The 14,682-nt window shown below is 43.2% G+C and overlaps 1 protein-coding gene across 7 annotated transcripts in view; it reads left to right on the top strand.

Annotated features, from left to right (window-relative positions):
• Nucleotides 1-14,682, top strand: part of DOCK4 (dedicator of cytokinesis 4) — a 488,246-nt gene that overhangs the window by 320,261 nt on the left and 153,303 nt on the right. For all 7 annotated transcript variants that reach the window (XM_069764796.1, XM_069764797.1, XM_069764795.1 and 4 more), the window contains one exon: nt 13,338-13,413. In XM_069764796.1, coding sequence (XP_069620897.1) covers nt 13,338-13,413 — 76 coding nt within the window. The remainder of the gene's footprint in view (nt 1-13,337; nt 13,414-14,682) is intronic.

Below are 14,682 nucleotides of genomic sequence, written 5' to 3'. Positions count from 1 at the left end.
TTCAAGACTTCAGGCAGTCATTGCCAACAAAGTGTTTTCAACCAAGTACTAAAAATGAACATTTTATTTAAAATTATTGAATCTGTCCAATTACTTTTGGTCCCTTTAAAAACAGGGTGGCACATGTTAAGGAGCTGAAACTCATAAACCCTTCATCCAATTTTAATGTGGATACCCTCAAATGAAAGCTGAAAGTCTGAACTTCAACTGCATCTGAATTGTTTTGTTTAAAATTCCTTGTGGTAATGTCTTTAACCAAAATTAGAAAAATGTTGTCTCTGTCCAAATATAAATGGACTTAACTGTATAATATCTTGTTATGCATGTGGTCTTTCCTGAAGAAGAAGTAACTCTAGAGTAAACCATAAACCATAATTTAAACTCTACTGGGATATATGTGTCAATCCTTTCGGCAGCATGGAAATTTGGCCAATAATCCCTTTTACCTTAATGTCCGATGATCACTTGCTGACCCGTATATCTGCCGCAGCAGACTCTATTATATGCCGTTTTAACAGATTCAACAGGTGAGTTTAATCCTAAGCATGGGACTACTGGATTCCTCAGTTAAGACCCTATTTTGTGCTGATCGCTCCTACAGCTTCTTGGTAGTCTTTTCACATTGCCACCCAGATAAGACCCTATTTTCGCTTTGTGCCTTTCCGGTCTCTTTTCTTTGTATAGAGAGCTTTTGACTTGTTCATTAAAGCTATTATTAGACAAAATTACAACAAAGGAAAGCATACTATACTTTACTGTTAAAGTTTTATCTGTAAGTTTACCATTTTTATGATCTTTTTAATATTTATCCAGTGAAATTACATTTTATTGTTTACATTATGTTTTGTTTTTGTTTTTTTACTTCTGGCTGACTCGCTTTAAAAAATATTTTTCATATTGAGATCATGTCTTAAAGCGGAGTTCATTCTGCAAACCTGCATAACCTACGTGATCTTTTCTGTAAGACATTTCCATTCAAAAAAATATTTTCTTCCTTGAAAGACAAAATGTCAACAGTAAACACGAATATAACACATTCTCTTTAAGAGAAACAGCGAGCCAAGTCCCCTGCCAGGTTGCTTGCTGTGTCTTTTAACCTTTATGGTTTTAAAATGGCATTCTCATTTCTGGGAACAAATAAAATAAAATACCGTAGATTGTTATATAAGAAAAACTAGTATCAGTGTCCAACCAATGAAAGGAAATGTGCCATTAGAAAATGACCTGGTGTTTTAAATGCATTTAAAAAAAAAATTATTAATTTATTGTTTTTCATATAATGATCTGTATTAAAATCGTATTGGAAATGTTGCTATTTTCACACCGGCTACTGGTGTTATTTTACACTCATACTTCCTATTCAGGAAAATTCACATGTACATTAGCAGCAAAAGACTGGCTTCAACTTTATTTTTTGTACTAAAGAATGTATGGAGGTGTTACCTGTAATCTGCCTGTTCTGATTGTGAGACTGCTGAAAACTGTCTGAAGTAACAGGTAGAATAAGTCTAAAATACACCCAAAAGCCCATATGAAAAATTGCAATTTTTTTATTTTTAAATATAGACTGTGGTCTGAAAAGAGTAAATTGAACACAAAAAAACTGATTTAAACAATAGGTCATTTTCTGATTATACATCTCTATTAAAGAGCCTTGAATCATGATTAAAGGGAACTTGTCACCAAGTTTGGCCGATGCGGGTTACGGCCACTGCCTTTCAGGGCTTATATAGTATTCTATAATGTTGTATATAAGCCCCCAACCTGTCCTGGAAGAGAAGAAATTTTTTTTTTTCATTATACTCACCTGCGGGGTGGTCCGGTCCAAGGGGTGTCGCTCTTCTTGTTCCAGCGCCTCCCATCCTCTTGCGATGCCGTCCTTCTTCTTGGTTGGTTGGACGCAGGCGCTGGGCCTCTTTGACCTTTCCCAGCACCTGCGTCCTGCAGGATTTTGTTATAAGTACGCCGGCGCAGGAGTGCGATGCCGAGCAGACTGTGTGGATGATGCAGCGACGTGTCATCCACATGATGCCAGCAGGCGGGTGGCATCACAAGAATATGTGAGGCGCTGGACCAAGAAGAGTGATACCCCTCGGACCAGACCGAGATATTTTTCTTCTCGTACTGGTCGGGTTGGGGGCAGATATACAGCATTATAGCATGCTACATATCATCCCGTAAAGGTGGAGGCTGTAACTTATATATATCACAACTGATGACCGGTTCCCATTAAGGAAATCAGCCAGACCAATGATACCAATTTGTATATTTTTTCTCAGGGTGCATTGCCTGTAAGACATCTTACAACCCGCATGATATCTACAAAAAAAAAAAAAAAACATGAATTACTGTTGACTTTCATGATCACAGCTTGTTATATGCTTGTTTAGAAATCACTTGTAGAGTGTGTGACACTTCTGGGTCTCTGTTGCAGTTTGTTAGGTCTGCGTACTCCAAACTCTGGTTAAGGCCACGTGCACACTATCAGTATTTGGTCAGTATTTTACCTCAGTATTTGTAAGCCAAAACCAGGAGTGGAACAATCAGAGGAAAAGTATAATAGAAACATATGCACCACTTCTGTATTTATCACCCACTCCTGGTTTTGGCTTACAAATATTGAGGTAAAATACTGACCAAATACTGACTGTGTGAACATGGCTTAACAAAACCACACAGAAAAAATAGAATTATTATAAGGGAGCCTAAACAGTTCCTTATAGACTCATTAAAATATAGAATACACAGTGACTTGTGGAAATGTAAAATCTTCCATTACGTGTGTTTATTTTCCTTTATAATAACATTTGCATAACAATTAGTGCAGGTGCCACTCATTACATCTCATGTATGTATACGCATGCAGACATTTTTCATTGCAGTTTATAATGTGAGAGAAGTTATCCGATTTGTATGGACACCAATGGTTTTCTTTTGTGCTGTTTTTTTTTTGCTTGAGATTCATTGTTGCTCAATGGAAGTCTTTTTGTCTGCTGTTGCTGGCTGGTACACCTGTAAGGCTGTGTGCACACGTTGTGGATTTTTCAGGTTTTTTTCCCGATAAAAACGCTATAAAACCGCCAAAAAACACGCATACAATAAGCATCCCATCCTTTAGAATGAATTCCGCATGTTTTGTGCACATGATGCGTTTTTTTCCGCGAAAAAAACGCATTGCGGTAAAAACCGCAGCATGTTCATAAATTTTGCGGGTTTTTTGCGGATTTCCCACTACAAAATGCATTGGGAAATGTCCGGGAAAAAAAAACGCGGCATAAAACGCATGCGGTTTTCTTGCGGATTTCTTGCAGAAAATGTCCGGTTTTTCTCAGGAATTTTCTGAGAGAAATCCTGAACGTGTGCACATAGCCTAACTGTCTCAAGGTGTTTGGGGGATGCATAATGCATGGGTTTTATGAGCACCAACATAAAGGGACAAGATTACTGGATTACTGACCCTGGAACATGCATGCCATTTTTTTGCAATTTTCACCAGGCTTTTGCCACCTAATCTGAAAGCAGCATATTATAAAGACCGCGAACCTGATTCCACCTTTGTGTCACTTATTGGTCTGTTTGCTGTTGTTTTGATAATCTCCTGCTGATCACATAGGACTAGTAAACCTGCTGCCTTGTAGTCCTCCATATTCATAAGCTCTGTATAACCCTACATCATATAATTATTAGGTTCTGTAGAAGGACGTAGATCTGGGGATTTATTATGATGGAATATAGGCTGAACTGGATGGACAAATGTCTTTTTTCGGCCTTACTAACTATGTTACCCTATCCCCATCGTTGATTGGCACCTTTCTGCCTATGCCCAGTGTACACAGAAAGCTACCAATCAGTGATGTGGGCGGAGTTATACAGAGTTCAGCATTTAGAAAGAAATTTTGTAGATCTGTAGCAGAAAAAAACTGAGATATAATTGAAAGTAGAACATGCAGCCCTGGAATTAAGACATCACTGGAATGGTTGTCTCTTTGCCTACATCCGCTGTATTTTGATGGGATAGCAAAAACCTGGTGGCAGATTCCCTGTAACCTGCGCTCATTTTTCTGAATGTTAAGCTTACTGTAGAAATGTACATGTGTATGTTTTTATGTTCTTGAAGAGTGCCTACACATATAACGGTAGATCCAATTCATCTTAACCTCTTTACTTTAATAACATTGGCCTACTAATGTTTAGGGGGCAGATGACAAAGAAAAGAAAGACTGGACTCATTCCTTCATTACCCCAGGAGATGAGTAGCTCCTGAGTCATTTGGCAGCAGCTTATTTCTCACTCTCCGTTCTGAAAAAGAAAACATGCACATTCACCCAAACCATACATGTTAATTAGTCCAAAGAACCAGGTTGGGTTTAAAAGCATGCATGAAAAGTACACTGCAATTAGAAATCTAATAATCATAAGCGAGAAAGTTCTTACGAATCTTCATGCCCAGCTCCAAAAGTTACAAGTAGAGAGAAGAGAGTTACTGTTTGGGCACGGACTTCACCAGGATGTTCGTCTTTATTTTTGGGTTCGGCTCATTCCCCCCCTGAACACCGATGTTTGTTGCGTCAGTCAGACAGCCGCAGTTTCCACGCTGTCAAATTACAGCGTGAGCCCACAGCTGTGATTGGAGGTATAAAGTTTACCTGCGGTCACTGGTGTCGGCTGATGGGACTACTGCTCCCATCAGCCGACGCCTGCTAATAACAGCAAGGACAGGAGGATGTCTGATGGGAGTATTCATCAGCCGGCGCCCTCACTGTAAATAAATAATAATTTTAAAAAAAGCAGCGGGAGTTGCCCTATATTTTTGATGACCAGCCAGGCAAAACTCACAGTTAGGGGCTGCAACTCTCAGCTGTCAGCATTAGCAAGGCTGGTTATCTAGAGTAGAGGGGTCCTCACACTGTTTTTTAAACTGTTTAAATAAATCATAAAAAAACGGCATGAAGTCCCTACATTTTTGATAACCAGCCTTTGTAAAGCAGACAGCTGGGGAAAGGTATTCTCAGGCTAGTAAGGGGTCATGGATATTGGCCCGCCCAAATATCACTATAGAATTAGTAATGGATTGGTGTCTTTTAGATGCCTCTCCATTACTAACCCATGAGCTTGATGTCACTGGACAATACAAAGGTGACATCAACCCCACAAGTATTACCCCACTTGCCACCGCTACAGGGCAAGTGGGAAGAGCCAGACAATGCGCCAGAATTTGCACACCTAATAGATATGCCTATTCTGGGTAACTGCGAGCTGCTATTTTTAGGCTGAGGTGGGGGCAATATCATGGCCCCTTACCAACCTGAGAATATCAACCCACTCCATTTTTTTAATGATATGTTTAAATATTATTTTTAATGATATATTTAAATATTCTTTTTAAATTAGCGCAGGCACCGGCTGATGAATAATCCCATCTGCCGCTCCTGCTCTCACTGTTATTAGTGGCAGCAGATGTTGGCTGCTGGGAGCAATAGCCCCATCAGACGACATCAGTGACCGCAGGTAAAACTTTATACCTCCAATCACAGCTGCAAGGTTACACTGTCACACTGTCATTTGACAGCATGAAAACCGCGGCTGTCTGACCAGCGGTAATGATTTTAACACTTATCAGAAGCGGTGTTTTCCACGCTGTCAACACTGGATGTTCATGCCCCCCATTCAAGTGAATGTTGTCTGTGTACTGTTATGGTACCTGGACCCCCCTGTTTACTGCCAGGCCAGGTCCTCACAACCTTTTATAACATCAAGACACCGCTACCCTCGACTAGCCCTCTTTTTAGTGACTGCAAGGCCTCCACTTCTCTAATGTCCTCATCTCCTACGTATGCCAGATAATAACCCTTTGCTTGCAGAAAGCTAAATAGGTGCAGCTTATTGAAGCTAGTAGCATCTATATATATAATTGTCTAAGGGTTTTTCCGTCTGTCTGTCTGTCTGTCTTGGAAATCCCACGTCACAGCATCGACGTAGAAATCCCGCGTCTCTGATTGGTCGAGGCCGCCAGGCCTCGACAAATCAGCAATGGGCACAGCGACGATGATGTCATAATGGTTGCCATGGCGACGATAATGTCATAAAGGTTGCCTCGACCAATCAGCGACGGGCACAGTCTGCAGCGAATTCTGGAATCATCATTGTCCATATACTACGGGGACATGCATATTCTAGAATTCCCGATGCGTTAGAATTGGGCCACAATCTAGTTCTGTAATAAAATCTTTGATTTACAGATGCAATGCGCGAAGAGCATGGTCGGTCTGCTGCCATTATATGACATGACATTTGCAAAATAATGCAATGCACACAAATTAGGACTTTTCTTTACAGTCCCCTGTTTCTGAGTAGATGGTACTTGTATGATCTCACTCACACCGTCACTCAAGTGTAGATGCAAAACAGGTATCTAGTTTTCCATTAATCCAATTTCATCCAAAAAAGTGTTTGGTTTGAGGTTGATCACCCAACCAAGCCTTTATTGACTTTTATTTGCGGACTAGGACACAGTAAAGTTGAAAGAGGAATTGGCCTTTTCCCTCCCTCACTCCCCAACCCCCAAACATTTCTAACAGCCCCTGAAAAATAACCCTGTAGAAGCATTATCCATCCTAAGTTCAGGAAACTTAAACAGGTTTTCCCACATACAAAGTACATTTTAATTAATTGATCTTGAAATAATAATAAATTCCACAATTGGTTGTTTTGAAAACAAAAATGTGGAAGCATAGGTGAGCATACAGGTGACACAACAGGGGCTCACAGCTGCTGCATTCTGTGAGGTAACACATTTCCTTGTTTGTTTTATCACAAGAGTATTTCTGATGCATCTCCAGTCCTTTGAGCTCATGATAAATTACGTTTGTGATGTAGTAGCTATGGCGGCCTTTGAGCTTGTATGTCATTGACTTGATTTATGAAGCGCTCACATGATTGGTGAAATGTAGAAAAACTCATTCCTGTGATGAAACAAACAAGTAATCAAATGTGTTATCTCACATAAAGCAGAACCTGCCTACCCCTGCTGTGTCTTCTGTATACAAACTTATGCTCCAATCCTTATAATAGTTGGCACAATTAAATATTGCAGGAAATATTTTCCTGGCATTCACCAAACCTATACTCATCCATACTTTCATACAGGTTTTGTCCAGTTTAAAAATGTGTATGGTCGTAGAGTTTCAGGCTTATAAGATTACAATCAAAACTGTTACTCGCACTCCCATTCTTTGTTGGTTAGCTGCATTGGTGTCTTCACATCTACATCGCAAGTCCCCACAGCAGGCAGTCAATGGTCTCAGCGGTTTGTGGGGTCTACATCGGCATCACCGCTGAGGCCAGTTATTGGCTTTATTCAGTGGCATGTAAAAGTTTGCTCATTCCCGGTCAAATTTACTGTTATTGTGGCCAGTTAAGCAAGCTGAAGATGAAATGATCTCTTAAAGGCTTTAAGTTAAAGATGACACATTTCCTTCTGTATTTTAGGAATATGTAATCTTTTACATTTTAAAAAATTACAAAAGGAAGATGGGCTGATGGAAAAGTTTGGGCACCCTGCATGGTTAGTACTTAGTAGGGGAAAAAAAACTATCATCGCTTGTAAATGATTTTTGTAGTCAGACAGATTTTCAATCATGTTCAGATCAGGGGACTGTGAGGGCCATTGTAAAACCTTTGGATGCCCAAACTATTACATGCCACTGTATCTAGATAAGTCAAATATGCTAGTCTTCAACAAAAGCCGCATGGAGTTGATTTGCTGCATTTAATATGAAGCACACTTTGCTATAACCTTTGGTCTGTTTGTGGTTCAGAAAAAAAAATCTAAGCAATTTGAGGTGGCATAGACTTTTCATATAATTTCCAACAGTTTTCTCTTGTAAAAATATGGTATATTTGTCGTTTCACAGTTGATATTTCTCTTGCTTTGTTAAGCACCGCTTACTTTAAAAGTTGGTAAAAGCTGAAGCAAAAAAGGGAAACATTCGCAACATTTTTCACCAACCGTGCAGTGCACCAAATGTTATGACTTTTTTTTAACCTCAGAAAACTGTCGTAGAGGGAATTCATTATTCACTCTAGATCTCCATAAACTTTATGGCATAACGAATAAACAAAGGTTGCCATAAAAGATAAAGGAGGTTCTATATTATGCCTGTAAAATTATGTAGAGCTGATTACTGCAATTACAATCTCAAAATATGACCTCTTAGGGTACTTTCACACTAGCGTTTTTTGTAAATCCGTCACAATGCGTCGTTTTGCAGAAAAAACGCATCCTGCAAAAGTGCTTGCAGGATGCGTTTTTTCCCCATAGACTTCTATTGGCGACGCATTTGCGACGGATTTGCACACTTCGCATCCGTCTTGCGACGGATGCGTCGTGCTTTGGCGGACCGTCGGGGAAAAAAAACCCTACATGTAACGTTTTTTTCTCCCGACGGACCGCTTTTTCCGACCGCGCATGCGCGGCCGGAACTCCGCCCCCACCTCCCCGCACCTTACAATGGGGCAGCGGATGCGCCGGAAAAATGCATCCGCTGCACCCATTGTGCAAAGCGTTAAACGCTAGCGTCGGAATCTCTCCCCGACGCATTGCGACGGGGAGATTCCGACGCTAGTGTGAAAGAAGCCTTAGTGACGAGTAATGAGTCCGTCATAATATTGATCATATCATTATTTGTTTTAGGTATATGGTGATCCCGTGCAGTGTTGAGCAATGCGTTATATATAATGTACACAAATGCAGATTAGCAGAACCGGCAAAGTTTCAAGAGATCTAGCAGGACGTGTGCAAACTGCAGGGATTAGAGAGAGGGAGAGCTTGTTCTGGGTTGTGGTATCGCTGGGACCATACTCCATTACTGGTTTCTATCCATAGTCACTAAGAAGATAAGCACAGGGGGTCGGTAATTTGACCACTTGAAACAAGGATAATGCTTTGCGCACAAGCCGTGCCCCTGAGGAGGAAATGGGTCCTTCTAATTGAATGAAACAATTAATTAGCGTTGCCAGTCATGAAACCAATTAAAAGGCTAATGTCTTAGCTATTCAGCCACATACTGTAGCACTCTAGATCACTTCCAGTTCCTGCAGCTGCTCCTAATCGCTGTGTGCCAGCTATAGCACTCTCACTGCGCAGAGCGAGCAGGAGAGGCCCAGGGGACATGCTTCATTTGATTAAAGACTAAGGAAAACATAAATAGCACATTGTGGTAGTTGAGAGCTCATTAGGGTTCAGTAAATTTCCAAACATGAAATCACACAGGTTCTTATTGATACTGTAAATATTCAGCTGACATGGCTGTTTTTTTTTTCCTTCTGTGTATTATGCGGCACTTCAGATACAGCTGCATACAGATTGCATCCCTTTCTTCTAGGGCTGAACATAATCAAACTTAATTTATGTATATTATTGGTAGCTTTTTAAGATAGAAATGGAAAAAAATATTCTGCCAACTCGCAACTTACCTAGTTTAAATTAGATTTCTATTTTTGGGGGATTGTGTACTGTCTAGGACATTGACTGGTATGACAAAAAATACAAAATAAAAACACAATTATTTCTAATACCTTTCCAAAGAGAAATGTTTTCATTTACAAAGCTGATTTTCAAAAGAACTTACGGTAGTTATGTTTTCAGTGCCCATTAAATAGTATTATTTATAAAAACTTAACTACACTTTACAAGACTATTATATTCTCAAGATTCATAGAAAACTATCACTTTGTAGCAGACACAAACTTGCTGATGTACTCTTTAAAATAGAGACATTCAAGAAAACAGGCAGTGCTGACCATCAGAAGAACGGTGATTGCCCCCAGTTCTATAAACAACTAAACTGTTTGATTTGAGCTTCTATTTCCTCTGAGCTAAAAAAAAAATGAGGTAGTGTATTATAAAAGTTAGCTGCACTTTCGAGCAACTTTCCAGAATAAGCTACCCTGTGTGTACACAAGGAATAACACCATTTATGTCCCCTATATAACTTGAATCCTGCACTTTCAGCAGTTTTCCCCTCTGCAGGTTCTGTCTCTAATTTGTAATCGACTCTGAGCTGCTGGGAGGAGACTAGCTTCTATGAAGTCTTCCACCCATAGAACACCAAGAGATATTCCTGCTTTTCACTCCTTAGCACACAGAAAGAAACAGCTTCCACAAGGAGGAAATTATACAGCAGTACTGAGCTGTGTAGATGTAAATCCAACACCCTCTTTGTATGTCTTCCTCTTCCTGTTTCTTCAGTCTCCTCCTCACCCCTCCTCTGCCTTTCCTCTCCATCTATAATATAACGCTAGGAGCGTCACTCTGTCCGAAGCCTTTATAGACTGCGCAGGCGCAAGCGCGGGCGCAGTCTGGCCCCCACAGAGTGACGCTCCCAGGAGATCGCGGTATGCCTAAGCACTGAATGCATACTGCGATCTCCACCGGAGAGTCAGGGACCGCCAGGAGGGTAAGTATATTCACCTTTCCCCATTCCAGCGCTGCGTGCGGCTCCATCTCCCGGCTCCTCTGCTGTGACAGTTCAGAGGGCACGATGACGCGCTTAATGCGCGCCGGCGCCGCCCTCTGACCAGTCACAGGCAGAGGAGCCGGAGTGTGTCTTCAAGAAAATGGCGCCGGAAAGCGCGGACTGCGCAGGCGCCGATTCCGGCAGCAGGAATCGGCGCATGCGCAGTCCGCGCTTCCCGGCGCCATTATCTTGAAGACACACTCCGGCTCCATTGCAGGTGTGTCTTCAAGAAAATGGCGCCGGAAAGCGCGGACTGCGCAGGCGCCGATTCCTGCTGCCGGAATCGGCGCCTGCGCAGTCCGCGCTTTCCGGCGCCATTTTCTTGAAGACACTCCGGCTCCACTGCAGGTGTGTCTTCAAGAAAATGGCGCCGGAAAGCGCGGACTGCGCAGGCGCCGATTCCGGCAGCAGGAGGACGAAGAAAATGAGCGGAAAGGAATGGCGTAAGTAACAAATTGCTGTGGCATGAAGCTGTGACACTTCATGCCACAGCAATTTGTTATTTACGCCACCTGATTCCTTTCCACCGCCATTTTCTTGGTCCTGCTGCCGGAATCGGTGCCTGCGCAGTCCGCGCTTTCCGGCGCCATTTTCTAGAAGACACACTGCCGGCGCCATTTTCTTGAAGACACACTGCAGGTGTGTCTTCAAGAAAATGGCGCCGGAAAGCGCGGACTGCGCAGGCGCCGATTCCGCCAGCAGGAGGACCAAGAAAATGGCGGCGGAAAGGAATCAGGTGGCGCAAGTAACAAATTGCTGTGGCATGAGGCTGTGGCACTTCATGCCACAGCTATTTGTTACTTACGCCACCTGATACGGGGCATATACTATGGAGCATCTTATGGAGCAGCGTATGGGGCATATGGATGGGAGCAGCAAATTAAAGAACGGTGCCGCAGGATGGGAGCAGCACATGACAGAACGGGGGCGCAGGATGGGAGCAGCACATGACAGGATGGGAGCAGCAAATGACAGAACGGGGGCGCAGGATGGGAGCAGCACATGACAGAACGGGGGCGCAGGATGGGAGCAGCACATGACAGAACGGGGGCGCAGGATGGGAGCAGCACATGACAGAACGGGTGCGCAGGATGGGAGCAGCACATGACAGGATGGGAGCAGCAAATGACAGAATGGAGGCGCAGGATGGGAGCAGCACATGACAGAACGGGGGCGCAGGATGGGAGCAGCACATGACAGAACGGGGGCGCAGGATGGGAGCAGCACATGACAGAACGGGGGCGCAGGATGGGAGCAGCACATGACAGAACGGGGGCGCAGGATGGGAGCAGCACATGACAGGATGGGAGCAGCAAATGACAGAATGGAGGCGCAGGATGGGAGCAGCACATGACAGAACGGGGGCGCAGGATGAGAGCAGCACATGACAGAACGGGGGCGCAGGATGGGAGCAGCACATGACAGGATGGGGATGCAGGATGGAGCAGCACATGACAGAATGGGGGCGCAGGATGGAGCAGCACATGACAGGATGGGGACGCAGGATGGAGCAGCACATAAAAGGATGGGGACGCAGGATGGAGCAGCACATGACAGAACGGGGGCGCAGGATGGGAGCAGTACATGACAGGATGGGAGCAGCAAATGACAGAACGTGGGCGCAGGATGGGAGCAGCACATGACAGAACGGGGGCGCAGGATGGGAGCAGCACATGACAGAACGGGGAGCAGGATGGGAGCAGCACATGACAGAACGGGTGCGCAGGATGGGAGCAGCACATGACAGGATGGGAGCAGCAAATGACAGAATGGAGGCGCAGGATGGGAGCAGCACATGACAGAACGGGGGCGCAGGATGGGAGCAGCACATGACAGAGCGGGGGCGCAGGATGGGATCAGCACATGACAGAACGGGGGCGCAGGATGGGAGCAGCACATGACAGAACGGGGGCGCAGGATTGGAGCAGCACATGACAGAACGGGGGCGCAGGATGGGAGCAGCACATGACAGGATGGGAGCAGCAAATGACAGAATGGAGGCGCAGGATGGGAGCAGCACATGACAGAACGGGGGCGCAGGATGGGAGCAGCACATGACAGAACGGGGGCGCAGGATGGGAGCAGCACATGACAGGATGGGGATGCAGGATGAAGCTGCACATGACAGAATGGGGGTGCAGGATGGAGCAGCACATGACAGGATGGGGACGCAGGATGGAGCAGCACATGAAAGGATGGGGACGCAGGATGGAACAGCACATACCAGGATGGAGACCATATACCAATATAAATGCTTGGCACCCGGGCGTAGAACGGGTCCAATAGCTAGTAGACTATAATATGAGGTGTAACCTGATAACTCACTGCTTTGGCAACTTATCTTGTCTTCAGCAACTTGGAGTTGTACTTTTTTTGCTCATCGTGGAAGTCAGAAGATGGGGAAGGGGTGTAGGGAAGTAAGGGAGAAAGACGCAGAGATAAATCATAAAGTTTTGTATAATGGCCTTTATTATTCATTTATGCATAGTTTGTTGAAAGTACAGTTTCCATTTAAGATAAATGGGAACATGTCAGAAGTTCTCACCAGTGATTGTCCATGTGCTTGAGACTTCCCCATGTTTGGAAACTTCAATTAGTAGCTTCATTTTTAAAGTAAGTGAAAGTAATTTAATAATTTTTCTCTGTGCCTTTGTGTCAGTATAGATGGTAATTATAAAGGGCTCCTGAAAAACGCAGACATTTTGTTGATGTTATGCCGTATATAAAAACCGTAGTAAAAGATATTAATGACTTGTTTAATCACTTTCCATATCAAAGTTTACATGTAATATTTTAATTCTAAATTTGTCCTTTTTCTAGTGTCATTATTACAACTGTACTGTATCTTTCGGATGCTCTTCGTAAGAACTTTTTAAATGAGGGTTTTGATTACAAGGTAAGAAGGACATTGAGGCTGTAAGAATGTGCAGTTTTTTGGTTTGTCATTTTGCTTTTTCAAATACTGCATTAGACCAATTATTAATCCACAATGCCAACTAATGTTAATTTTGTTGTTGAAGGGTTATTCTGGACTTTGGCTACTTTTTCCTATGGGACTAGGAACTGACAGGCAGGTATTGTCAACCACGAGCCATGATATTTGCTGGCTCAGCAGTGACTCTCCTGCTTCATTTCACTTCACGTCAACAGAGCAACACCTTCTCTTCCAGTCCACATTTTTGACAGGGCATGGCTGCCAACTTCATGCTAATTGACAGCTGGCTCCTCAACGGGAGCTAGCTGTTAATCAGCAAGACACACACAGCGACACTCATTCAACAGAACGCAAGAGAAGAAGCTACCCTGTCGACGTGAGGTCACCAGAAGCATGAGAATCATTGGAAGGAACAGTCTGTGAAAACTTTTAACAAACCGAAATCTTTGCCGGATACAATAGGCAACTCCCTGCCTGTACTTTTTTAGCCCCATTGGAAAAATAGGAAAAAATTACCAAGGTCTAAGATAACACCTTCAATATAGTTTAAAGACCATGGTGGCTCATTGGTGAACCAATGTTGCCTTGCATAATTGGGGTCCTATGTTTAGATCTGGGCCCCATCTACATGAAGGTTTTATGTTCTGATGTTTATGTGTTTTTTCCTCTGGGTACTTAGGTTTTCTCTCGCACTCAATTAATATACTAACAGGTTATGTGTGTTATGGAAATTAGATTATTAGCCAAAGCCACAGATGAGTTCATTTGAATAGAGGCCCCAACTCTGCTAGATATAAGTAAAATATTCCTTGGACCCTAGTCCAGCTTCTATGTCAGTAGTCAGAGACCACTAGGCCACATCTCTGGAAACATCTTCCTATTTGCTGTCATTCCTGGTACCTCTTCTGATTAGTTTGCCTGGCACAATGTTATCATTGTGACATAACACTCGCACGACATTGCTGTGCTTGTTAATTGTAAGGAGCGCCATGGATGCCGGCAGGCTGGAGGATGTTAACATGGCTCTGGGCCAGTGACCACATACTACCTATGGTACAGCTGGACAAGGATCCTAAAAGCTAATCATTTTATATTTAAAAAAAGCACCCCTTTCTAAATTTTATCCTCTCAATATATTGCAGTCATCATATTATATGGCACTGTGTACTTACAATTGCTCATTTTGCCTTTCTACCCACTATTTCTTCTGTTTTCTATTAGGTCTATGAC

The sequence above is a fragment of the Ranitomeya imitator genome, chromosome 4, assembly GCF_032444005.1.
Source record: "Ranitomeya imitator isolate aRanImi1 chromosome 4, aRanImi1.pri, whole genome shotgun sequence".
Taxonomy (NCBI): Eukaryota; Metazoa; Chordata; class Amphibia; order Anura; family Dendrobatidae; genus Ranitomeya; species Ranitomeya imitator.
The sequence above is the reverse complement of the archived record's forward strand: the minus strand, read 5'-3'. Positions and strand labels throughout refer to the sequence as shown.